Raw genomic sequence first — 27,499 nt, 5'->3', positions numbered from 1 at the left:
TTTGATATGTGATCAGACCTAAGGAAGATCATTGATAGACACTAAAATCTAAATGGAGGAGCAACCATCAACTTTCCACATAAGTTTAGGTATGTTTGAAATGAATTTGGTATATGGACTTGGCAATTTAAAAAGCTGTTTTAAAATCATATGGAAGACTAGTAAAAGATATAAAAATGATTGTTCTACTAAGATGAAATGGTTATAGTTGGTTTTTCCCCCATGGGTCTTTGAAAGATTTATATATAATTGCTTTTTATTTTTACAATGAAAGTTTTTTAACTTTATTTTACAATGAAAGTTTTTTAACTGAGGGAAAAATTTGTGTTATTACAAAATTGTAATATATTTAAAGCATACAACATGATGATTTAAGTATACATAAAATGAAAATTTTTCTCATTCTTAAAAAATATACTACAAATGCGGGAAAAAGTACTTGGGTGATTTCAAATATTTGTCTAATGGACAAAAATATAAAATATGTCACACAGATTACCTAACAATGTAAAAGACAGGAAAATTTACTTCTGTGGGAATATACGTGGAAACAGTAAACAGTTCCTTTAGCCTTGAAACATTTATTACTAATAATCAAGTCCCTTCATTTATTCCACATTTGTCATTGAATCATAAGAAGAATACTTTTCAACACAAATAGTAAAAGCTTGTTAATTTGTTATCTATTTCCATATTTGTTATGGCCATGACATAAGTTTACATTTTGTAGAATAAAGATACTTAGTAGATTATGACCTATTTAATGGGACCTATACTTTTAAGGATTGCAACAAATGATTATATTCCAAGCATAATAGAACTCCTGCTTGGAAATATTTTTAAAAGGTATCTTCAATTAGTATACATACATGGAATTACTAAACCTGCATTTAAAAACCCAGAAATTTTTGTATATATAGGGGACAGTTTAATTACTTAAAAATGTAAAACACAGGTTTAAAGTAGTTTCATGGTAATTACTTTTTTTATTTAAAATGAAAAACACAGCCAAAAAACACATTACAATACTTCAATAACTCTATCCCTTAATTATAGAAACAAAAACTCTAACATAAAAATCCTCACTCGGGGCCATTGGCTGTCTCAGTCGGTGGAGCATGTAACTAACTCTTGATCTCAGGATTGTGAGTGTGAGCCCCACGTTGGGTGCAGAGTTTATTTAAATAAAGAAATAAACTTAAAAAAATAATAAAAAATAAAAAACCTCACTATTTGATTTCAATTAATTTCAGTGAGATATAAGACCTCACATAAAAGTGGTACAAAATATTACAACATGATATATAATGAGTATATGGTTTTAATTAGGAATATAATTAACTCATTAATATTTAGCTTAAAAACTAATACTTGTGCCAGAGAAATTAAATTATTCTTTCTCTTAATTTATGAATACCAGTTCTGCCAATTCTCAATTTGTGAGAATTGTGACCTCCTACCCAGAAGATCTGACTGACACATGAATACAATTAAACATTCTATTATCAAATCTGCAAGTTCTTCAGTCATAGTACCAAAGAATAACCACTTATATGCAATATAAAGAATCCTCAAATTTACCTCGAGTTTAGCATCCAGTTCAGCATCAGATGCCACCACGTGCTCATCCTCCTTTTTTCCCGTTGCTTTGATAAAGACCTGTTTAGTTTTCCAGTATTTCTTTTGCATTCTGCTAACTACTGACTGATTATCTTCTGATCTGGGTTGTCCGAAGGAATCCATGGAGTGACTACAAGGAACAGATTAAAATTTCTTAAATTTTTTCAATAATATATATCTAGTCAGTGAGTATTTAATCCAATTGAAAAAGTGAAAAAGATACTAAATGGAATATTAATGTTAATAGCTATACATACTAATATTTGCCCTGTATGGTCTAAACTTATGCTACAACTTGCACAAGTAACAGGCAGAAAGATTAATGATATTTACGTTAATTTCAGCTAGGAGACAAAGATGATAAAACTATTATAATATTGCAATAATGACTGGAAATAATTTTATTTTATTTAACCAATCTACTTACAGACATCTATTAGTTTCTAATTTTTGCTTTGTAATAATACTGCAAATGAACTTATACACACATCTTTGCATACTACTATCATTTCCTTAAAAAAGCTTGCTATAATTATAACTGCTGTGTCAGAATACACATTTAATAAATATTCTTAGATATGCAAAGATTCAGATACATACTCTTCTTTAAAACTCACTCAAAGAAATACTTTGGTATCTGAAAAAAAAACCAAAAATAAAGATCTTAAGTATAGGAGAGATATGTTAGCAATAAAGATGGGGGGGTGCCTGGCTGGCTCAGTCAGAAGAACACGTGACTCTTGATCCTGGGGTCATGAGTTTGAGCCCCATGTGGGGTTTAAAAAATTATAGAAAAAAAAAAGATGGAAATTGTAACCTGTCGATTTGAAAATTAATATCTAAGTAATTCTTAATATGGTTAACATGGCTATATAAGGAAATGCAAATGTAAAAAGTACTCCTTAAGGAGATGTAAAAAAGGAAATAATAATAATAGTTTTAAAAGCCTAAATTATTCCAATAACTGGTGGGAGGCAGGACCACAGGGAGGTACTAAAGTATGTGATTCATTCATTTTCAGGGGAATCAACAGATATTGATATATTACTGTTAGTAAAGAAAAAAGTTTCGGGGGCGCCTGGGTGGCTCAGTCGTTAAGTGTCTGCCTTCGGCTCAGGTTGTGATTCCAGGGTCCTGAGATCGAGTCCCACATCGGGCTCCCTGCTCAGCGGGAGGCCTGCTTCTTCCTCTCCCACTCCCCCTGCTTGTGTTCCCTCTCTTGCTGTCTCTCTGTCAAATAAATAAATAAAAATCTTTTAAAAAAATGAAAAAAAAAAAGAAAGTTTTATTTTTTTGAAGTAATTACAAATTAAATAAAAATAGAATGTCTACTTTCTAAATTACTAGGTGCAAAACAAAAAAGCAAAAAACCAGCAAAAGCAGGGTAGGAAAAACAAGATTAAGAACAGTTACACTATTTAGTATGATAAATGCAAACTTCCTCTCAGATACAAACAATTTCAAACCATAAAAAACAAAAAACTATATCCAACTACATATTATTTGGGGTCTACCTCAAACAAAATGACATAGAAAGATATACACAAACAAAATTAAAGCAGGAATAGCCATATTAATATCAGACCAAGTAGATTTAAATAAAATGTATTAAATAAAACAAAGATAAAATGTAAAATCCCCAGATGGCCACTTTCTAGACATTCTCTGAATATTCTGCTTTGGATATCCTCCTGGATTCCTAGAGTTTAGATTAGTTACCAATTAACTGCAGAACCTCTCATATGCGATGCTGGATAACGTGGCTGGACATAAATTGAGACAGAAAATAGAAAGAGAGAATTTAATCTTGTTACAGAGTCAAATTGGATTTGATATAATCATTATACTGTTCCAACACATAAAGAGTCTTGAGGGAAAACTTGCAGTTCATCTTTCCCATCCAATTTGTCTGCTTTTGGTTGCTCTTGACTGCTTCCAATTAGTTTTCCCCCCAGACTGTTATTAGCATGAGGGTCAGCCCAATTGTATGACGAACTGCTGATTTCTTCTACTAAGCTGACTGCAAGCTTAGGCCCAATCAGTTAAGAGAACAAAATTCCAGGGAGTATCAGAAGAGAACATCTTTTCCCTGCCTCGACTTCAATGCTGACAGAGCTCAAATAGTATATTCCTTGCCTCTCTCCACTCTCTCACCATCTCCTTGGTGGAGGAGAAAATGTAACTTACTGGACTAGACTTGAGAGAAATAAACTCAGTCCTCCCTTTTCTCTCTGGAAGCTATCCTGCCTGCAGAGAACACATATTTTCTGGCAAGGGGAGGATAGTGGCTGGGGAGTAAATCTGCAAAAGATGGTATTTGCAATTTGTAGGTTTTTTTTGACAAGGGTACTGCTGAATCTGATTGCCACTGGAGGTAGGTTGAATAGAAAGCAAAATTTTATTGGCTTGAGATATCAAGTTCAAGGCTGACGAACTATAGAAATTTAGGAAGGATATTCTAGAAGAGAGGGAGACAAAGAGGTGATCTCCAAAATCTGTATACAAAGTCCTCCCAAGACCTGTGCTAATCACTAAACTAACCATGAAGTGCGGGAAGGGACCCCAAGGGTGCTGGCAGAAAATAAGCAGCTGGAAACTGAAGTAACTGAAGTAACTAGTAAAGATTCAAGCTGCTATCACTACAGAGGAGACAGAGTCTGGAGTCTGAGTTCAGCCAAGTCAACTGCCTTCTAGAATAAAAATTATTCTTCAGAAAAGCAAAACAGAATCCAGAATCTCTAAAACTCATCATTTAAAATGCCAAGTAACCAATCAAAAACCACTAGACATGCAAAGAACTACAAAAATGTGACCCATACTGAAGGGGAAAAAAGCAGTCAATAAAAACAAATTCCAAAGATTTCCTGGATATTACAACAATCACACAAGTACTTTAAAGCAGCTATTATAAATATGTACAAAGACTAAAAGTAGGATATGTGCACAATAAACAGAAAAAAGTCAGAGTCTCTAGTTGCAAAGTTCAATGACTACAGTTAAAAACTAATTGGATAGACTTAAGAACAAATCAAAGATGGAAGATAAGAAGTGAAGTTGAAGATGAATCAAAAATTACATAATCTAAAAAACAGAGAGAAAAAAAAAAAAAGACCAAGAAGGAGGGGAGAGATAGAATGGAGAATGGGGCTAAAAAGAAAAAAGAAAAAAGGAATAAAACATCCCAGATTTTGTAAATGACTTTAACTTATAGATCAATAAATACAAGGAAAACCACAAATAGGCATATCATAAATAAACTGCTTAAATCCAAAGATAAAGAGAAAATTTATCTTAAAAGCAGAGCAAAATGGCAATATTATATACAGGGCAACAAAAATACAAATGACAGGCAGTTTTTCAACAGAAACAACAAAAGCCAGACTACAACAGAGGAATATATTTATGGTATTGAATGAAAGAAAACAAACTATCAACCCATAATCTGTATCTATCAAAACTATTCTTTAAAAATGAAAGCAAAATACATTTTAAGATAAAGAACTGAGAGAATTCATGGCTGGGGGACTTACAGAAATGCTACCAAATTTTTCAGGCTGAAGGAAAATTACAACAGTAATTTGGATCCACAGGAAATAATGAAGATAACTGGGGGTGGCTGGGTGGCTCAGTCGTTAAGCGTCTGCCTTCGGCTCAGGTCATGATCCCAGGCTCCTGGGATCGAGCCCTGCATCAGGCTCCCTGCTCAGCAGGAAGCCTGCTTCTCCCTCTCCCACTCACCCCCGCCCCGCTTGTGTTCCCTCTCTCCCTGTGTCTCTCTGTCAAATAAATGAATAAATTCTTTTTAAAAAAAATGAAGATAACTGGAATTGGTAAATTTCTGGGTAAATGTGAGTTTTTTTCTTTAATTTCTTTAAAAGTCTGGGTGCCTGAGTGTCTCAGTTGGTTAAGCAGCTGCCTTCGGCTCAGGTCATGATCTCAGAGTCCTGGGATCAAGCCCCGCCTCAGGCTCCCTGCTCAACAGGGAGTCTGCTTTTCACTCTGCCTTTCCCAAACCCCTCGTGTTCGCTCTCTCTCTGCAAAATAAATAATCTTTTAAAAAAATTTCTTTCAAAGTTATAGTTCAACATATGCAGACAAAAATAAAATAAGAGCTCATTTGTCAACATTCTGCCATTTAAAAAATTTTTGGGGGGGTGCCTGGGTGGCTCAGTCGTTAAGCGTCTGCCTTCGGCTCAGGTCATGGTCCCAGGGTCCTAGGATCGAGCCCTTCATCGGGCTCCCTGCTCCGCGGGAAGCCTGCTTCTTCCTCTCCCACTCCCCCTGCTTGTGTTCCCTCTCTCACTGTGTCTCTCTCTGTCAAATAAATAAAATCTTTAAAAAAAAAAAATTTTTTTTTAACTTTTTTTTAAGATTTATTCATCTTAGAGGGAAAGAGCGGAAGGGGCAGAGGGAGAGGGAGAGAGAACTACAAGCAGACCCCACGCTGAATGCATGATGGGGGGGGTCTCGATCCCAGGACCCCAAGATCATGACCTGAGCTGAAACCAAGAGTCAGACACTTAACTGACTGCACCACCCAGGTACCCCAATATTCTGCCATTTTTATATCATTTATACTTTCACCTACTCCCTACCACCTCATTCTATCATCATCATCAATACATGGTTCTTTTTGGTAATATTTACATACATTGAAGTGTACAAGTTTTAGCTGTGTACTTTTGACAAATGGATATTATGGTATAGAACATTTCCAAGGCCCCAGAAAGTACCCTTGTATCCTTTCTCAGCCAATGCTTAGCCTATAAGAAATAATAACTGTTGTGATTTTTTTCACCTTAGTTTTTCTTTCTCTAGTGTGTTCTTTTTTTTTTATTATTATTATTGCTGAATAGTAATCCATTGTGTGAATGTAACACCAGGTTTTCATTTTTTACTACTGTAAATATAGCTGCTATGAACGTGGCTATACAAGTCTTCTTGTGGACAAATGTTTTTTTTCTTTTGGATAAAGACAGAAAAGGATTCTGTCAAATAATTGGCATATACTTAACTTTATAAGAAATTGCCTTTTTACATTCCCATTAGCAATGTATGAGAGTCCCAATTGTTCCACATCCTTACTCACATGTAATGTTAGCAGTCTTACTAGTTTTATCTGTTCTAGTCATTGTGTAGAGGTATTTCCTTATGGTTTTAATGTGAATTTTACTGATGACTGATGATGATGAGCACTTTTTCATGTGTTAATTGGCCATTTGTATACACTCCATTGTTAAGTATTTGTCTTTGCCCATTTTTAAATTGAGTTATCTTTTTTACTATTAAGTTGTACAGCTCTGGGATTTAGATAGGAGTGGCACTGAACCTACAGAGGTATTTGTGGAGGACTGGAATCTTAACAATACTGAGTCTTTCAATGCAAAAATGATAATATGCATCTCCATTTATTTAGGTCTTCTTTAATTTCACTCAGTAGTGCTCTGGAGTTTTTAATATAGAGGCATTGCACATCTTTTGTTTAATCCTAAGTATTTTGTGTTTACTGATGTATATTCTACTGTGTATTTTACTACACCAAATTCCACACTTTTCTCAATGTTCTCATTACTTGAAATGTTCGAGTCTCTGAGGGGACCCAATAAATGGCATCCCTTTTCTCTGCATTAGGTCTAAACAAGTTAATAAATAAATAATATAAGGTGTAGTAGCTGAAGGCCAAAATCCCATTTTTTGTTACTAACAGTGGCAAAGTTTGTGGACATAGCTTAGTGTGAGATCTAAATGGTCCTCCTCACTGAGCATCAGGACTAAATAAATTTGTCAACCAGTCAGAGGTAACTGGATTAGGGCAGGTTTTCCCATATGGGAAGAGGAAGAAGGATGGCTAACCATTATTTCTTATTTCTATACTTTCCTTCTTTGCTCTTGAAAAGGTCCCTTCTTTAATAGTTCTTCTAGTGAATCCTGTGGGTAAAAAATGCTTGATCTTGATATCTATGAAACTCTGTTTTGCCTTCATTCATGTTTCCTTTTTTTTCAAGATAGATTTATTTGAGAGAGAGAGCACACAGGGGGAGGGGCAGATGGAGAGGGAGAGAATCCTCAGGCTGACTACCTCCTGAGCTCAGAGCCTGAGGTGGGGCTTGATCCAGGGACCCCGAAATCATGACCCAAATGAAAACCAAGTGTCAGGTGCTCAACCGACTGAGCCACCCAGGCACCGCCATTCATGTTTCTTGTATATAAAAATCTAGACTACCAATTTCTTGTATTTTTTTTTTTTTTTTTTTTAGTTATCATTATTGGTCCATGCAAGACTCATATTTTTGTTTGTTCATTTACTTGTATATTGATTCTTTTTTAACTTCTTCCTCATTTCCATCTCTCCTCACAATCATTCTAATGTGCTTGAATGTGTACTTTTTAATTTGAATGTATTCTTGTAAAATGGGTTATGTACACATCCTAATATATAAAAATGATACGGTGTTGTAGATTTTATTTCTGAGTTTTTGGGTGTTTTTCACTCAGCCCTTTGTTTTTAGGTTCTATATATGTTGCTATGTATGCATCTGTTCTGTTGTTTGATTACACATCATTCTTTAGTGTTTAATTCTTTGAAGACAGAATCCCCATGTCTTAGGGCATCTATTGTAGTCAATGAGAAGTCTGGGGACAAACTATCTCTCCTTTCTGAGGAAGCTTTATGGTCTTTTGAATCTTTTAGAGTGTTCTATTTAACCTTGATGCCCTCAGGCTCTCTAAGATGTGTTTTGGTAGAGTATTGTCATTCTGGAGATTCATGTCTTCCCTCAGTTCTAGAAAATTTTAAGCTATTATCCCTTCAAATATTTCTTTTAAGCCATAATTTCTTCTTTTTATCTGTTTCTTCTATTGGGTGTTATTCTTTATAGGTCTTAATGGCTCATTTTTATATCTGTTTTTCTGTGCTATCTTTTCAGTAAATTCCTCAGTACAATCTTCCAATTTATGAATTCTCTTTTCAGTTTTGTCTAGAGTTCATCCCAGCTATTGAGATTTGTTTTTTAATATCCAGTGACTCTTTCTTTCTTTCTTTCTTTCTTTCTTTTGTAATTTCCAAGATTTCTAATTGGTTCTTCTTCATAGTCTCCTAACTTCTTGTCCTTTTTAACAGTTACCATTCTATAATTTTTCTCTTTGGCACCCTAAATATATATAATTCTTACACTTTTCTATAAAATTATTTTTACGTGGAATGAATTCATGTTCCAAATGTTGATTTTGTTGGTTGAATTTTATAGGCTCATTGTGAGTACAGAATCTTTAATTTTTTCCTTCTTCCCCTCTGTGGTTATTCCTCCTTACTAGTGGTTATACGGTTGTTTCCAATTCACCTTCAGGGTTCCCACTTCCACAGCATCTTATACTGTTATTTTAGGGCCTGTTATAGTGATATCTGAAATACTGTTGATCTAATCAGGTTTGAAGGAACAGTGCATGGGAAACATTTAATTTCTACCAACCTGCAGAAACTGAACTCGTAGATACCAGAGCCTATTTCTATACTGAGAACTCAGCACATCCGTTTCAGCCCCACTTACTACTTTATTTTTCCACTTTGTTTTTGGTTCATGTTTATCTTATTATCTAGCCAAGATACATCTTTTTGGGTTTGCTTCTTAATTTCTTTTCTAATCACTATGAGTTGAGAACAAATGTTACTATGCCATCTTAACTAGAAATCTCCTTTATTTCCGGTAAGAGTACAGTTTTTTTTTACTTGAACACAGTCACCATATAGAACATTCTATTCCTTTTTACACTATATAATATTTAAATTTTTTAGCTATCTCTTGGATGTTGAGTACAAATCTTAAAACAAGTCAATATTCTCTTTAGAGCTAGTTCTGTACTCACTTTAACATCTCATTCCTGTGACATCACTAAAAAGGAAGCAAAACAGACTGATGGTAATATGCAGACTGATGGAAGCACTAAAATCTCCCTGAGAAAAATAATCTGTAAAGACTTTTGACTAAATATAACATAATTGCTTGATGCAATTAAGAAAATACATTAGACAAGTTTGCTGTTTAATATTAATGTAGTACTCCTGATTACTCTGGCTCCCAATCTATAACTTTTCTTACAAACACAATCAGCATGTACTCAAAGAATCAGAGTTTGTTAATGATTTCAACTAATGATATGAAACAGTCCAAAATGTCAACAAATTTTTTCTCTGCAGTGGGATAAAGGGTGATAATTTTCTGTAGTTTCCAAATTTACTAAAAGTAACATGTATAACTAGCTTTTGCATAACTATTATTATTTTGAAAAATGTTTACTTGATTATTAAGCCCATTTATATCTTTTTGGTTTTGTCTTTTTCGTATTTCATTTATTACTATTATGCAGCACCAGCAAGCCCTTATCCAAAGGTGAGAGTCATTCGTTCATTCATTGTTAAAGTACACATTAAGTAATTATACTTTTATATGTCAAATTTACTTATGAATTAGTAAATGTATAAAAGAAGTCTGAGAAGTTAAAAGTTATTACAAGAACCATGTATTAATATCACATGTACATTATTTACAGGGGAGCTCCTATTCCCCTCTTGCCAACAATCTCACACCTATTAATAACAGAAATAAGATTAGAATTCAGGTGTGCTAGGTCCACAAGTGAAATATTGAAGAAAAACAGAGATCTTAACAGCATGAGACAAGGAAATGTCATTCCAAAAATAGGCTGAAGAAGGAAAAGGTAGATTGGTGATAGATTGTAGAGGTCTCTATATTTTATTTAATAGGTAATGTGGAGCCAATAAAGGTTTTTGAGCAACAGAAAGATTAAACAGATAGCTCATAACAATCTTTCCACAGTCCAGACATAATCTAATAAGAATGAGGACCAAGGATTTGGAGGAAGAAGGCCCTGGCTGGCTCAGTCAGTAGGGCGTGTGACCCTTGATCTCAGGGTCGTGAGTTCAAGACCCATATTGGGTGTAGAGATTACTTAAATTTGTTTAATTAAAAAATAAAAAATAATAGTAACTAAAGGGGTGCCTGGCTGGCTCAGTCAGTGGAGCATGTGACTCTTGATCTCGGAGTCATGAGTTTGAGCCCCACATTGGATGTGGAGATTACTTAAAAAATACATTAAGGAAAAGGAAGTGAACTACAGAAGAAATTATATTTTTGAAAGAATGGCTGAAAACTATATTTCAAATCCTTTTAATTAAAGTATCAAACACTAAATTTTTATGTTAAAAAGATATTAAAGCTAATCTCCTATGAAATTTAAGAATATTTCCAACTTCACTGCATACTTCAGGCGAGCACCTCTTCCAGTCCTCTGCTATGCCCAACCTTCCCAAGTGCACAGCCTTTCATATTATGAGGATCAAATGGGATAACATATGCAAAATTGCTTTGAAAATTATAAAGTTGTGGGGTGTCTGGCTGGTTCATTCGGTAGAGCATGCAACTCTTGATCTCAGGGTTGTGAGTTGAAGCCCCACATTAGGCACAGAGCTTACTTAAAAAAAGAATAAAGTTGAATGCAAGTATAAGACATTCTTTTAATTATTACATATGGCCTATAAATATACACGATCTTAGCCAAAAGGCTGAGAAGTGATTACATATAGCCTATAAATAAACAAAACTATATAGGATGTAAATTTTTAAAACCTGAAACTCTTATTTATTTAACTGACATAATTTTAAAACTCAACATTGAGAAATAACCTGGAAGAGGTTATTCAGATATTAAAAAACAAGGTGTTCTGTTAAAAATGCAGATTGACCTCATGCATGTATCTGCTTTCCCTTCCCTAACCCACTAAAATAACAGTAAAAGTATAAAACAGAAATGTAAGCAATTAACTCGTAAGTATAGGGAGAGTAAGTATAAAGACAAGAGCAGATGAGAGACTTCAGTACATATTTGGAGAGAAAGTTGTCCGCTAAGCAACTAACAGAGGAATGCTAATAAGCAATGAGTTAATTACCTTGCAGAATATCTGAAAGACTTACCATTTGGAAGTGGAAGGATTCATTGAAGACTGTATACAGCTGGCTGGACCCTGAGGCCCCTTTCTAATCTGTGTCACTCAATGGGAGTTGAAGAAATTGAACCCAGAGAGTTCTGGACTTGGGCAAGACAACACAGCAGAAGACTTGGCCTAAAAACAAAATGATAAAGTGAAAGTCCACATACTAAACTGTTGAATGTCAAGCGCTTTTCCCATTCTTTGCTCACCAGTAGCAAAGCATTCTCTCTCTCTCTCTCCCTCTCTCTCTCTCTCTCTCACACACACACACACACACACACACCCCTTTCCATTCCTCAGAAAACACTGTAACATTCTTTTTTCTGGAAAGAATTAAGAGCTCCAGAGAAAAGGAATATGTCATTTGGACATTATAGAAGGATGACTCTTTGCCTATTCACTGTAGAACAAAATTCGCCAGTTGACAAGCTCACTCATACATACAAAGCTTCTGATTAGTTTTGTTATAGTCTTCCTCTTAAATATAAATGGAAACCCAAAGATCAACAGATATGAGGAAAGTCTCCATCAAGAAAGACCTCTGACCTAAACCAACAAATAGAAAAAAGAAAATAGCTGAGGGAAATTAAGACAATATAGAAAGGAAACAAAACAAAACACAACCCTCTAACTAATACTCTCAAAGAGGAATAATAAAAGAATAAGAAAGGGGTCTCTGGGTGGCATAGTCGGTTGAGCATCTGACTCTTGGTTTTGGCTCAGGTCATGACCTCAGGGTTGTGAGATTGAGCCCCATGTCAGGCTCTGAGCTCAGCATGGAGTCTGCTTGAGATTCTCTCTCCCTCTGCCCCTCCCCCTGCTCACTCACACACTCTCTCTCTCAAATAAATTAATTTTTAAAAAAAGAATAAGAAAGAACCCTTGAGGAAAAGATAGGATAGCTGAAATTTTTTAAAAATTTAATAAAAATGTTGAAAAATAACTGAAGGACCTAAATTTCCATCCAAAAAGAGATTTACTCCAAAAATGCATCATTGTGAACTTTCAGGAAACTGGGTGTAAAAAGATCCTAGAAGCTTTAAGAGAAAAAGTAGATTATGTACAAAGTATTGGGAGTTAGGAAAAGAAATTTCTCAAAAGTAGCAATGCAATATAGAAGACCAAAATCCAACCCAGAAGAGCAAAGATGGAAAGGCTCAGGATGACAGCTGCATAGAACAAGTAGCTCAGGGGCACCTGGCTGGCTCAGCTAGGAGCATATGTAACTCTTGATCTTGGGGTTGTGAGTTTGAGCACCACGTTGGGTGTAGATATTACTTAAAAATAAAATCTTTAGGGGCGCCTGGGTGGCTCAGTCATTAAGCATCTGCATCATCAGGTCATGATCCCAGGATCCTGGGATCGAGGCCCACATCAGGCTCCCGGCTCGGTGGGAGGCCTGCTGCTCCCTCTCCCACTTCCCCTGTTTGTGTTCCCTCTCTCGATGTGTCTCTCTCTGTTAAATAAATAAATAAAACCTTTAAAAAAATAAATAAAATCTTAAAAAACAGAAAAAAAGGAACAAGCAGCCCAAATTTAAGCAGGAAGATGGACTCTGGAAAAGAGACCTCTAGGTGGGCTTCTGGGTGGCTCAGTTGGTTAAATGTCTGCCTTCAGCTCAGGTCATGATCCCGGGGTACTGGGATTGAGCCCCAAGTTGGGCTTCCTGCTCAGCAGGGAGTCTGCTTCTCCCTCTGGCCCTCCCTCTGCTGCTCTCTCTCTCGCTCACTCAAATGAATAAATAAAATCTTTAAAAAAAAACTCAATTGGGGGCGCCTGGGTAGCTCAGTCGTTAAGCATCTGCCTTCGGCTCAGGTCACGATCCCAGGGTCCTGGGATCAAGCCCTGCATTGGGCTCCTCGCTTGGCGGGAAGCCTGCTTCTCCCTCTCCCGCTCCCCCTGCTTGTGTTCTCTCTCTCACTGTGTCTCTCTGTCAAATAAATAAATAAAAATAAATAAAAAAAATAAATTAAATTTAAAAAACTCAATTGTTCACAATGACATGAACACTTATTGGATGTAATAAACTTAATATACCTATACTGGGGGAGGACAAGTGGTGATAACGGTGAAGGGTAGCTAAGTCCTCATCTGCCATTTAAGGTAGATAATGCCTTAAATCAATAAATCAAAAATCAGCAGATAGTGGTGCCTGGTTGGCTCAGTCGGTAGAGTGTGTGACTTTTGATCTCAGGGCTGTAAGTTTGAGCCTCATGTTGGGTGTAGAGATTACTTAAAAATAAGATCTTTAAAAAATCTGCATAAAAACATAGAATTTAGAAGAATGGGGGGCAATACCAGGGGAAATAGGTTGAATGTAGGTGCCACTGGAGATCAGAACTGGAGCAGGAATGGGAGGGCTGCTTTTATACATTATAATCCTTGAATATTTGACTGTTAAAAGTCATATACAACTTTAATACAATAATTATTTAAAAAAATAAATCTGAATGTGAACATTCCTAGTTAAAACAGAATGGTACTGACACCAGAGCAGACACAACAGTGGAATAAATGAAGATAAAATTCACAAAGAGACCAGAAAATATAAAAGAATGTGGTATATGATCAATGTATTAATTTCCCGTGGCTGCTGTGATAAATTAGCACAAACTTGGTTGCTTAAAACAACAGAAATTTATTCTCTGAGTCCTGGAGTCTAAAATCAAGGTATTAGCAGGGCTGAATTCTCTGGGAAGCTTCAGGGGAGATACTTCCTTCTTTCTCCCAGGTTCTGGTGGCTGCTGGCCGTCCTTGGCTAGTGGCAACATAACCCCAATCTCTGCCTCTGATTTCACCTTGCCTTCTCCTCAGTGTATGTGTTTAATCGCCCACTGCCTCTCTCTAAAATAAGGACACCTGTGATAGCATTTAGAACCCTCCCAGGTAATTCAGAATCATCTTATCTCAAGATCCGTAACTCAATCTCATCTGTAAAACTTTACCTTATGAGGTGACAGTTACAGATTGCAGCAATTAGGACCGGTTGTCTTTGGCCGTCACATTCAACCCACCACAATCAATGTAGTGTTTCAAGTCAGTAGGAAAGGAATATATTATTTAATAACTCATCGTTGGGACAATTAACTGTTTGAAAAAAAGTGATTCTTAGTCAATGTAAGGATGGTTTAAAATTTAAATGTTAAAACCTTATAACAATACCATGTGAAAATATAGAATGTTTGATAAGTCTGAGGTCAGAAATCTTTCTAACATGGTAAGAGCACAGTAGTAGTACATCATAAAAAATTTAAATTTATATAACAAATGGAACATAAGCAAATTTTGAAAAGAAATAACTGGGCAAGGTAAGGTGTAAGTAAGAAAAAGTTAATATTTTTATTTTTTATTTTATTTTTTTAAAGATTTTATTTATTCACTTGAGAGAGAGAGCACAGAGGGAGAGGGAGAAGCAGACCCCCACTGAGCAGGGAGCCTGATGCAGGGCTTGATCCCAGGACCCTGGGATCATGACCCAAGCAGAAGGCAGCTGCTTAGCTGACTGAGCCACCCAGGAGCCCCATTATCTTTAAATTAGAGAACTCATAAGTGAAAAGACAAACTCACCATTTGAAAGATAAGGACAAAACAAGAATAGGCAATTCGCAAAAGAACTTCAAAGATCCAATGAATACACAAAGATGTTATTTAATCTCTTTTGTAACTTAAGCACAAATGAAAGAAAAATATGTTTATCTGTTAGATGAGCAATGATTTTAAAGGTTAACAGCTTCTGGGAAAGAGGGGGAAATACATGCATGTTTGCATAATTCCTTTCGCTGACCAAAACAGAACCAAAATTAGAGAAGGAAACCCCTGTGCAAATAGCCACACCTCACAGCACTGATGCCAACGAATAAGTCTCACATACAATGAGGTTTGCATCATCGTTAAAGAGGATGTCCAAATCTGCCATGCATCTCCTCTAATCTCAAACAGATTCAGTTTCGGCAAATTGAGTGGGTCCTGAAGAACAATTCCATAATCAATCACTAACTTGAAAACATGAGTCCTTAAAGGCATAGCAGTCAGACTTATGGAGGAAGCGGACAGCATTCTACTTGGTACATATCTCCCTATCACAGTCTGGCAAAGAAGACTTATAAAGAAAAGCTCATGATGTTTAAGGTGGGGGATATTTCTTCTAGTTTCCATGAGGACAGAGTTTCCATAAATCTTCCTAGCATCTTGCCCCTTTACCCCTTAAGTGAGAAACCTGACTGGCAAGTTCACCATGGTCCACATTTTTTGATTGGGCAGAGCTAATTTACCGAAAGTCTTAGGTAAGTATGTCTATTACAAAGACCCAAAGTTTCCCTTGGTTGGGTTATTCCAGGTCTGGGCTGGGGAACAGACGTATTAGAAGACCATCTATACCATAAATATCTTCCAACAGCTCTCTCAACAGTAAAGCTGATATTTTATCTCCATCTGCCTAAGCTCCTTTGACCACATCTGAATTGGTTCCAATCTCAGGAGAGAACAAAAGAGCCAAGAGGTATCATGCACTTGGCTCCCTAAAACTTACAGTTGCCATGACATTTTTTATTTTCCTTGCCAGGAGCCAAAGCATGGCTGTAGAGAAACAGAAAGAGTAAGCTAGTGGTCAACCCTGCATAGCAGACTGTAGATCAATCAGAGATATGTCAGCATTGATCTGCCTCCAGAATGAATGTTTACCATATGCTGTGGGAACCTGCTTAGAGAGAGCATATGACAACTGTGTCACCAAGCAGCCAGTTTAAAGAAGAGAGATCACGTCAATGTGTTCAGTCTCTTGTCTCAGCCTCTAGGCAGCTATTCCAATGGCTTATGCCATTCTTGGGTAAAGAGCAGGCCAGAACACAACTTTTCAACAATAAATAACATAAAAAAGTAGGACTGCAAAAAAGGAGGAGGGATCATAATGTGGAAGAGAGAAAATAACCCACACATTTGGAGAACTGCTTCATAAAATAGAATTTTAAAGAAAAACCGCTTTGCATCAAATAAATAGAACATAACTCCATAAAACAGATTTTTAAAAAGAGCTGAAAGAAACAAAAGATAAAAAGAAAAAGAGAGAAAAAATACCACAGTACTTGAAATCATGTTAGAAACAACTCCAAGTAGAAAAGATACTTCAGAAAACCAAGTTAATAATATGGATGACAAGCCAGGGAAAATCATTCAGAATGAACATGACAAAATAAAGGTGGTTAGAGTCTAACAAAGTAGTCAGAACAAAGATAGATTTGTAAGATAAACAACTGAAATCTAACATAAATAATATTCTTAGACAAACAATATGGAACAGCCAAAATATTCAAGGATTTAGAGGTGAAAAACTGAAAGGTCTTGTCATGTATCAGGAAAAATTAACAGGAAATGATCAAGATTTAAGATATATTATGGAGTGTTGCCAAATATTAAGGATAAAAAAAAGATGCTTTTAGCATCTAGAAGAAACAGGGCCACCTACAAATTAAATAATTTATGCTGGCCTCAGACATCTCCTCAGCAACATTAGACAATGGATACAAGTGATTTCTGTGTACAGTGTGAAGTGAAAAAGAATATGACATGGGGGCTCCTGGGTGGCTCAGTCAGTTAAGCGTCTGCCTTCGGCTCAGGTCATTATCCCAGGGTCCTGGGATGGAGCCCCATGTCGGGCTCCCTGCTCAGTGGGGAGCCTGCTACTCCCTCTCCTTCTGCTGCTTCCCCTGCTTGTGATCTCTCACTCTCTCTGTTAAATACCTAAAATCTTAAAAAAAAAAAAAGACATGTAATTTTCTACTTAGTGAAATATAATTTTAATGGATATTTAAAATTCCATTTAATGGATGTATTATAATTTACTAAAATGGTCTACTATTGATGGATATTTAGATGGTTTCTGGAATATTATTAAACCACACTGAATAAAAAATAAGAATAAACATATGTGTATTATTTAAAATACATGCAAGTTTATCTATAAGATAAAATCCTGCAAGTATATTGGCTGAATCAAAGGGTCTATGCATTTAACATTTTTCATTTTCCTAAATTGCCCTCCATAGAGATTGTACTGATTTTTATGCCCACCAGTAATGGAGGAAAGTGCTTGTTCACTGCAACTCAGCACACTGTTATTAAATTTCTGATCTTCCTCAACCTTATAGATGAAAATTATTTTACGGTAACCTAATAATTTGGAATTATCTTACCATATTTTTAAAAAGATTCATTTATTTATTTGAGAGAGAGCACGCTCATGAGCGGGGGCAGGGCCAGAGAGAGAAGGAGAGAGAAAATCCTTAAGCCCTGACTCCCCAGTGAGTGCAGAGCCTGACATGGGGCTGCAACTCACAACTCCAAGATCATGACCTGAGCCACAACCAAGAATTAGACGCTTAACTGACTGAGCCACCTGGGCACCCCATCTTACCATATTTCATCCGTTGAAGACATCATCATTTGAAAGGTACACCATTATTTTATATACCTCTATTTAAGAAAAAGAGCTATAAAGTAAACTGTTTCAAATCATTAATTTTCAAATACATAAAAAATTCAGATTTCAGAAATAATTTCAGAGATGTGAAAATATGAACAGGTGCTTCTTAGAATCAATGAGATATGATATACAAGAAAGGCTGAGTATCTGGAAAGGTCTTTTAAATATGCAAGGATCAGGAATATAGCACATACAAATGCCTCCCAGAACAAATAAAGCAAAACAACAACTAAATTATTTGAAGCCACAATCCATACAACTAAAATGTATTTTTTTAAAGTTCTTTTTTAAGATTTTATTTATTTATTTGAGAGAAAGAGAGAGAGAGCACAAGTGGCGGAGGGGCAGGTAGAGAGGGAAAAGCAGACTCCCCACTGAGCAGGGAGCCTGACATGGGGCTCGATCCCAGGACCTGAGCTGAAGGCAGATGCTTAACCAACTGAGTCACGCAGAAGCCCCTAAAATGTCTTTAAAAATGAAGAATTTATGGGATGCCTGGGTGGTTCAATCGGTTAAGCGTCTGCCTTTGGCTTAGGTCATGATCCCAGGGTCCTGGGATCAAGCCCCACGGCGGGCTCCTTGCTCAGCGGGGGAGCCTGCTTCTCCCTCTGCCTGTCACTCCCCCTGCTTGTGCTCTCTCTCTCTGACAAATGAATAAATAAAATCTTAAAAAATAAATAAAATAAAAATAAAAATGAAGAATTTATAAAATGGAGAAATGCTGAAAAGGATTAGCAATGAACATTTAATTTGGTTAAACCTAAATGTGATTAGAAAACAGAATTGCTATAACTGTTAAAATAATAGGTACATATTAAAAAATAAGAAAAATTTGATGAAAATTATGTGACAAAAATTCCAAAACATATCATTAAAATGTTAGCAAAAAAAAGTATGATAAATTCTTCACCTTTCATGATAAAAAGGCATTTAATAAAACTAAACAACCGTTCTTTATAAGATTTTCCATCCTTTTTTTTTTTTTTTTTTATCTTTCAGGGGTGCCTGGATGGCTCCGTCAGTAGAGCATGTGACTCTTTTTTAAATTTTTTTTAAAGATTGTATTTATTTATTGGAGGGAGAGAGAGAGAATGAGCAGGTGGGGGGGCAGAGGGAGAAGGAGAAGCAGACTCTCCAGTGAGCAGGGAGCCCAACACGGGGCTCAATCCTAGGACCCTGGGATCATGACCTGAGCAGAAGGCAGCCGCCTAGCCGACCGAGCCACCAGGCGCCCCACATGTGACTCTTGATGTCAGGGTTGTGAGTTCAAGCCCCATGTTAGGCATAGAGCATACTTAAAAAAAAAAAAAAAAACAACCTTTCAATGAAATGGGAATATGGCTTCTATTTTAATGGCAGGCTTACGTATGTATACACACATACATACCCACACACACATACAAATGCCACCATAATGCTTAATGGTAAAACACCAACAGCATTCCCATTAAAACAAGGAACAATATTAAGGAGGCCCACCATTATTCTGTTATTTAGCATTGTCCTAGAAGTACTAAATGATACAGGGGAACTAAAAAAAAAATGAGGGATTAATATAAAAATGGAAGTGTCTGAATTATCATTTTACACATGATGTGACAGTATACCCAAAACACTTAATTCACTGAGAAACTACTGGAAGCAATAAGACCTTTCAAAAAGGTATGCTGGTTATAAAATTAGTATACAAAATCAACCAGTTTTCCTACCAATTTCCCAAAAATCAATAGAAAATATAATGGAAGAAAAAAATGCATCCCTATTAAAATTCCTAGGAACAAATTCAACATCAAATAACTTATATTAAGAAAACTTAAAACTCTACTAAAACAGGGGCATCTGGGTGGCTCAATCCGTTAAGCGGCTGACTCTTGATTTGGGCTCAGGTCATGATCTCAGGGCTGTGGGATGGAGCCCTGTGTCCAGCTCCACTCATCATGGAGTCTCTCTGCCCCTCCCCCTGCTGGTGCTCTCTCTCTCCCAAATAAATAAATTAAATCTTTTAAAAAAAAAAACACTACTAAATCAGACAAAAGACTTCAAAAAGATATGGCTTGTTCTCGGATAGGAAGACTCAAAAAAACAAAGAGTTCATTTTTCTCTAAATTAATCTATGCATTCAATGTAATCTAAATCATTACCAAGAGGTTGTCTGCAATTCTTTTTAAAAGACAAATGGAGTCTAAAATTCACTGGGAAAACAACTGTAAGAATACCAGAAAAAAAATCTGGAAAATAAGAATAATAAAAATCTTTTTAAGCAGTATTAATTCAGTCAGCATTATATTGGTCTTCCATATCCACTTCAGAAAGTTGCAAGAGAACATTAATTCCATCCTAACAATGAGAATAAGCTAGATAACCTACAAAATTTAGTGTTTTTTTAAAGCCCATCAGAGGGCCAAGGATGCAGGAAAGCTAATGATCTAAAATCCAGAAAAGGACTAGCCTTACCTAGGACTGCAGAGACCCCTGGCTGCTTTCATCTTTTTTTTTTTTTTTAAGATTTTATTTATTTATTTATTTGACATAGAGAGAGAGAGAGAGAGAGAGAGAGAGAGCGAACAAGCAGTGGGAGCGGCAGGCAGGAGAGGGAGAAGCAGGCTCCCCACTGAGCAGAGAGCCTGACATGGGGCTCAATCCCAGGACCCTGATATCATGACCTGAGCCAAAGGCAGATGCTTAACGACTGAGCCACCCAGGTACCCCCCTGGCTGCTTTCATCTTTGGCAGAGCAGCAGGAGGAAGAGGAGGCTGCTTCACAAAATAATGGAGGGCAAAAGATAAGCAAACTGTATCTTTAAGTCCTGAAACAAAAGTTGGCCAACAATTCTATATCCAATAAAAATATCCTTCAAGGGGCGCCTGGGTGGCTCAGTTGGTTAAGCGACTGCCTTCGGCTCAGGTCATGATCCTGGAGTCCCTGGATCGAGTCCCGCATCGGGCTCCCTGCTTGGCGGGGAGTCTGCTTCTCCCTCTGACCCTCCCCCCTCTCATGTGCTCTCTCTCATTCTCTTTCAAATAAATAAATAAAATCTTTAAAAAAAAAAAATCCTTCAAAAATGAAAGCAAAATAAAATTTCATACAAATAAAGCTGAAAGAATTTGTGCCACATTGACCTGCACTACAAACAAATCTAAATATTCTTTAGGGTAAAGGAAAATAACACATAGAATCTCAGTTCTACAGGACGCAAGAGAGAAATCAAAAAGGGTAAAGAGGATTTCTCTTTCTGCTACTTCATTATTGGTGTACAGAAATGCAAAAGACTTCTGTGCATTGATTTTTATATCCTATGACTTTGCTGAATTCCTGTATCAATTCTAGCAATTTTTTGGTGGAGTCTTTCAGCTTTTCTACATAGATGTCATCTACAAAGAATGAAAGTTTGACTTCTTCCTTGCTGATTTGGATATCTTTTATTTCCTTTTGTTGTCTGATTGCTGAGGCTAGGACTTCCAGTACTGTTATTAACAACAGTGGTGAGAGTGAACATTTCAGTCTTGTTCCTGACCTTAGGGGAAAAGCTCTCAGTTTTTCCCCATTGAGGATGATATTAGCTGTGGGTCTTTCATATATGGCCTTTATGATGTTGAGTTATGTTCTTTCTATCCCTACTTTCTTGAGGACTTTTTAAAAAGATTTTATTTATTTATTTGAGAAAGAGATAGTGACAGAGATATGAGAAAGAGCACGAGCAGGGGTGAGGAGGAGAGGGAGAAACAGGCTCCCCACCCAGCAGGGAGTGGGATGTGGGGCTCAGGACCCTGGGATCATGACCTAAACCCAAGTCAGACACGTAACCGACTGAGCCACCCAGGTGCCCCCTCCCCCCTTTTTAAAGATTTTATTTATTTGAGAGAGACAGATATCGATAGAGAACATGAGCAGGGAGAAGAGGGAAAAGCAGTTTCTTGAGGATTTTTTATCAAGAAAGGATGGTATTTTGTCAAATGCTTTTTCTTCATCTATTGAGAGGATCATATGATTCTTATCCTTTCTTTTATTAATGTGGTGTTTCACACTGATTGATTTGTGGATATTGAAACACCCCTGCAGCCCAGGAATAAATCCCACTTAGTCAGGTTGAAAAGATGTGCTATATATACACAACAGAATATTACTCAGCCATCAAAAAGAATGAAATCTTGCCATCTGCAATGACGTGGATGGAAACTAGAGTATATTATGCTAAGTGAAATAAGTCAGAGAAAGACAAATACCATATGATTTCACTCCTATGTGGAATTTAAGAAACAGAACAGATGAACATAGGGGAAGGAAAGGAAAAATAAAATAAGATAAAAACAGAGAGGGAGGCAAACCATAAGAGACTCTTAAATATAGGGAAAAAACTGAGGGCTGCTGGAGGGGAGATGGGTGGAGGGATGGGGTGATTGGGTGATGGGCATTAAGGAGGGCACTTGATGTAATAATGAGCACTGGGTGTTATATGCAACTGATGAATCACGAAATTCTACCCCTGAAACTAATACTACACTATATGTGAACTAACTTGAATTTAAATAAAATCTTGAAAAAACAAAAAGGGTAAATATGTTGATAAATACACAGGAATTTTTAAACATTTTAAACATTACATATACACATGCATCTTTAAATTTCACTAAAAGATTGATTCTTTAAATTAAAAGTAATAAAAATATAGAGCACATGTAGAAGTAAAATACATAGACTATATAATAAACAGAATATATACAAGTAAAATAAGAGCACAAAAGGTGAGAAGATGGTATTGCAAGTATAAAGGGTAATATTCTTACGCTGTTCATGAAGTACTAGAATATGTTTGAAAATCAGCCATGATAAATTCAAGACACATATGTAATCAATCTCTAATACCACCAATAAAAAAATAACACGAAGGGACAAAACTAAAAAGATAGGTGAAAAAATGTTTTTCTAAAAACTCAATTCACCCAAAAAGAAGGCAGGGCAAGAGGACCAAAGAGTAAATGAAAAAATGGAAAAAGAACACCAATATGCTTAATCCAAACACAGAAAAAAGTTATAAAACTATAAATGGACTATATACCACTACTAAAACACAGAGATTGTTGTGAGACTGGATAAACAACTTCAGCCCAATGTATGTAGTCTATAAGAAACACATTTTAAACATAAACACACAGATGAGTTAAAAGGAAAAAGCAAGGGGCAAACATCAAGCTTATATTAATGTCAGACAGAACAGGCTTCCATGTAAAAAGTATTTTCAGGGATAGAATGGACATCTCATAATGATAAAAGGGTCAATTTGGCAAAAAAGACAAAGGTATCTTAAAAGTGTATCTGATTAATAACACTACCAAATATAAGAAAAAAACCTGACAGCTGAAGGGAGAAATAGACAAATCTACAATAATAGAGACTTGAGACTTAGCACTTCCCAGAGTAACTGACAGAATAAGGAGACATTAAAAATGTGAAGATAAAAGGCTTGAGTAACACTCTCAACCAGCTTCCCTAACTGACATTTAGACTACTCCACCCACCACCAGTAGAATACACATTTTTCCCAGCGGGTAAATGGAACATTGACCAAGAAAGACCATAGGTTAGGGAAGAAGGAAAAAAAAAAAAAAAAAAAAACTCAATAAATTTAAAGATACTGAAATAATACATGTTTTCTGACCACAACATCGCTAATTTAGGAATCAACAGGAATGATCTACCTAATTCTAAAATATTTGGAAATAAAATAACACACCTAAATAAATAATGGATCAAAGAAATCACAAAGATTTTAAAATATCTTTAAATGATAATGAAAACATTCCAAATTTGTGGGATCTAGCTAAGCATGCTTAGAGGAAAACTTACAGCTTTAAGTGCTTATATAAAAGAAGATAGGAAATCAATTATTTATGTTTCCAACTTAACAAGTTAGAAAAAGAGGAGCAAATTAAACCCAAATTAAAAGAAACAAAATTAGAGTAGAAATCTGAAACAGAAAACAGACATATAGAGAAAATCAACAAAGTCAAAAATTTTAAATATAGGACATAGCACACATGAAATCACAAAGTCAGACAGTGTAAACAAAACAATTTATATCATGTTTTATATCTGATAAATTTTGATATTTGGTACTAGTTCAGTCACTGGTATAAATTTTATTAATCGCTTTATGATAAATATTTCTAATAAAAATGTGGTTTCCTAGTTTTTCCACCAGCCTCATGTTGGCACCAGTCTCATGTTTGCAGCTTTCCCACTTTGGACTGGCTGAGCTCTGAACACTCATTTAACTCTGAAATTATAATGATTTGTCTGGCAATTATAATCACTTATAATTAGAGCAATGTCTTGCACGTAGTTATTTCAATGGCTAGATGCGCAATCATTCTGCACTATTAAATACAGAAATTTCAAAGAATATTGGTAATGCTGGGCACAGATAAATATAAAACGATTAAAATTTTTCATCATATAAAAAGTATATACATACCATTAGTTGTTTATTTGGCCAATACATGTGTAATTAACTCCTACTAAAGGATGAGGCACCTGTGGCTACTCCATAAATATTGATGTTAAGATGATGAAAGTAATATCGCCTTACAGTAAGTTGCCTAAGTCTAAACCAAATAAATCAATACATAAATGCTTAGAGAAAATCCAAAACCATGGATAAACGTGATCTTCCCAATAAGCTATTTTACAGTGACCCATAGCTTATAAGAGGGTTTATGCTCTGTGCATTAACATCTATTACATGAAAAATAACCCCACCCCCTCTACTGGCAAACCCACAGTATCGCGGGTTGGTTGCCAGGTCGGATTTTTTTCCCCCTCTCCATCTTTCTCAGAGCATCAGGTATCTGACCACTGACATCATCTGGGCACCCGACCAGGTGATCCGCGTTTCCACGAGCCGGATCGGTGCACGGGGCTGGGTTCATGGCCTCAGGCCGCAGGATTTGTGTGCGGAAGCCCTCGGGAGCTCGGCCATTCCGCAGTTCGCCTCAAACCGCACATTTACTTATGTTTTGTTTTTAGCAAACGCTTGCCACTTCGTTTCTAAAGAAGGCATTTCCATTACTAAATAATGACATAAAAATAAGCACAACAGAAAAAAGGAAGTCAGCAGGGAAAGCACCTAAGGGCTGGGAACATCTGCTTCTAATGGAAGCGATCTCCACCTTCGCGAGAAATCACCCAAACAAGCCTCAGGCTACTGCGCACGTTCGCTAGCGGGGCCAGCGTGAAGGGAAGCTCCTTGGGTTAGGAGAGGACCCAGCCTCCCTAAAAACCACTCCTGGCCTGTTCTGCCCCGGGGAGCTCGGACCCGGACCTCGTCCGGGAGGGAGGCCGCAGGGAGCGGCGAGGCCCTGAGAGACCGCGTGCGCGCGTGGCGTGCGCCTCCCGCCGCGCCTCCACCTCAGGGCGTCGCCACGGGAACCAAGGGTTTGGCCTCCGGCCCGGGAGGCCGGGGCAGGGCGCGGCCCGACCGCCGCCCGGAGGGAGGGGGGCCGCGGGAGGCCGCAGACTCTCACCGCGACGCTGAAGCCGCGACGCACCGGTCCTCCGCCACCTCGGGTCGCGCTTGGCTGCGCGGAGGTCCGTCCCGGCACCCGTTCCTGCCGCCGCCCGCGAGCCCCGAGACGCCGCCGGGCCACTCCCGCAGCCCGTGCCCCTCCGCACCCGTGCGTGGAGGTGTTGGGCTCCGGCTGCGGGAGGCGGGAGATTTAAACCCGGCCGCCTGGCGCGCGCGGAAGCCGCGCTGCCCTCGGCGTCTCGGCCTGGCGTCCGCGTTCTCGCCCTTTCGGGCTCTAGCCTAACCCCACCGAGGCCCGGCTCTCGGTCCGTTTTCTGATGAACTCCGGGACCCATTCTGTTCTTCCTTTACCAAATGCCAGGTTATTAAACACGAAAACGGTCAGAACATCAGAATTAAGGGACTGTGTGTGAGACCCCTGAGGCATTCTCGGTTTCCTTTTCTAAGCCCAGCGCCCTCGGCCCGGGTCCCTCCCTGCCTCCTCCGAGCCCGCACCGCACCTGCCAGGCCTTGCGGTGTCACCGCTACCAGGCTAGGAGCTTCCGAGCCTCAGTCTTTCCTGAATCCTGGGGCGCTTCTCAGGACCAGTGCCCGCACGCGGTAACTGTACACGTGCTATATTTAACTCTTATCGTCAGGGTTTAAAGAGGATTAAGTTAACAACTGTTAATAACTGACCTCAAATGCACATATACATAACCATAATTTGTGTTCATAAATGAGTCTTCAAGAGTAAAAGGCAAAATTTGAGCCTAAAAACTGAAGAAAAAAATGGAAATAAGACAAAAGTAAATTGTTCCTGGTGGAAGATAATTTAAATTCAAAGAACTTTCTTTTTAAAGGTGATTCAAAATATCCTATCACTTTACTAAAGCTTTACAGAATATTAATTACAACTGTGACACAGCCTAGTAAGGAAAAAAGCTTACACTCCAGGTGATAACTGTAAGTCTGTAAGATCGTGAAAGATGGAGTGAGATTCTAGAATATTATTACAAAGTACTTACCTTAAAAACCTGAAAGTAGTCTTAGAATAGAAAAAGGAATAGGCTATTTATACTAGAGTTAATATGGACTGAAAATAGTAAGAGGTCTTTAGGCCAGGGATTCTTACCCTGAAATACATGGTGTTTCAAAGAATGGGTGAATACCTAAAATAATATGCAAAATTTTGGCATGGGTCTTCTAAAAATATTTTCTGGAAATGTAACCAAACCCAAGTTCCACTGTCCAAAGCACAGCAAAGCCAATCACTGAGACATCATGTATGAAAGAGAAGGGTTTATTCTAGAGGCAGCCAAAGAAAGATAATAGGGCAAGCTTCAAATCTGCCACTTAGAAGGGGGAGAGAAGTTTTTTTTATAACCACAGGGGTTGGGATTACATATATATTGATGAAAAGGATGGTGAAAACTTGTGGTTATTCATGAGGAAAGATGGAGCATGTTTATTGAGCAAACATGTAACATACATCCCATACTCACTTGTGTGGAGACTTAAAATGAGGCAAAATTCAGCCCCTGCTGTCAGGCATCTTAGGACAAGGAAAGGGACTATGGGTTTTCTCCAAGAGAGCCCAGATAAACGGGAGGGGGTCTTGGGCTCATTATCTAGGGTAAGGAAGACAGGGCCTTGTTGTTCATAGGCTGGAACCTTATCACTGACTTCTAGCCCAGGTCTCCCTAGTGGATTTGTAAACACACAATAGCTGATTAGGGTCTCTGAAAAATAAGCTTTAGATTTCTTAATTTCAACCTCAATCCTATAGGGGACAACCTCAGAAAGAGTCCACAGCTTTCCTCAGATTCAAGTCCAGATCCTTAGAAGGGTAAGAATTAGCATTTGGCAATAAGGATGACTTCTGTACTTCCT

At 37.3% G+C, this 27,499-nt stretch overlaps 1 protein-coding gene across 5 annotated transcripts in view; it reads right to left on the bottom strand.

Moving 5' to 3' along the window:
* The window catches only part of ICA1L (islet cell autoantigen 1 like), a 69,787-nt gene extending 43,426 nt beyond the window's left edge, over positions 1–26,361 (bottom strand). The window contains exons 1-3 of one of the 5 annotated variants that reach the window (XM_032404502.1): positions 26,128–26,361; positions 11,610–11,758; positions 1,582–1,750 (exon numbers count right to left, since the gene is read on the bottom strand). In XM_032404502.1, coding sequence (XP_032260393.1) covers positions 1,582–1,750; positions 11,610–11,632 — 192 coding nt within the window. In that variant the 5' untranslated portion in view covers positions 11,633–11,758; positions 26,128–26,361. The other 4 variants (XM_032404517.1, XM_032404483.1, XM_032404512.1 and 1 more) reach the window with 4 other exon arrangements.
* Positions 26,362–27,499: the final 1,138 nt, after the last annotated feature.

This window comes from Phoca vitulina, unplaced genomic scaffold (genome assembly GCF_004348235.1).
Source record: "Phoca vitulina isolate PV1807 unplaced genomic scaffold, GSC_HSeal_1.0 scaffold1, whole genome shotgun sequence".
NCBI lineage: Eukaryota > Metazoa > Chordata > Mammalia > Carnivora > Phocidae > Phoca > Phoca vitulina.
Note: the sequence above shows the minus strand (reverse complement) of the source record. Positions and strands in the feature narration are given on the sequence as shown.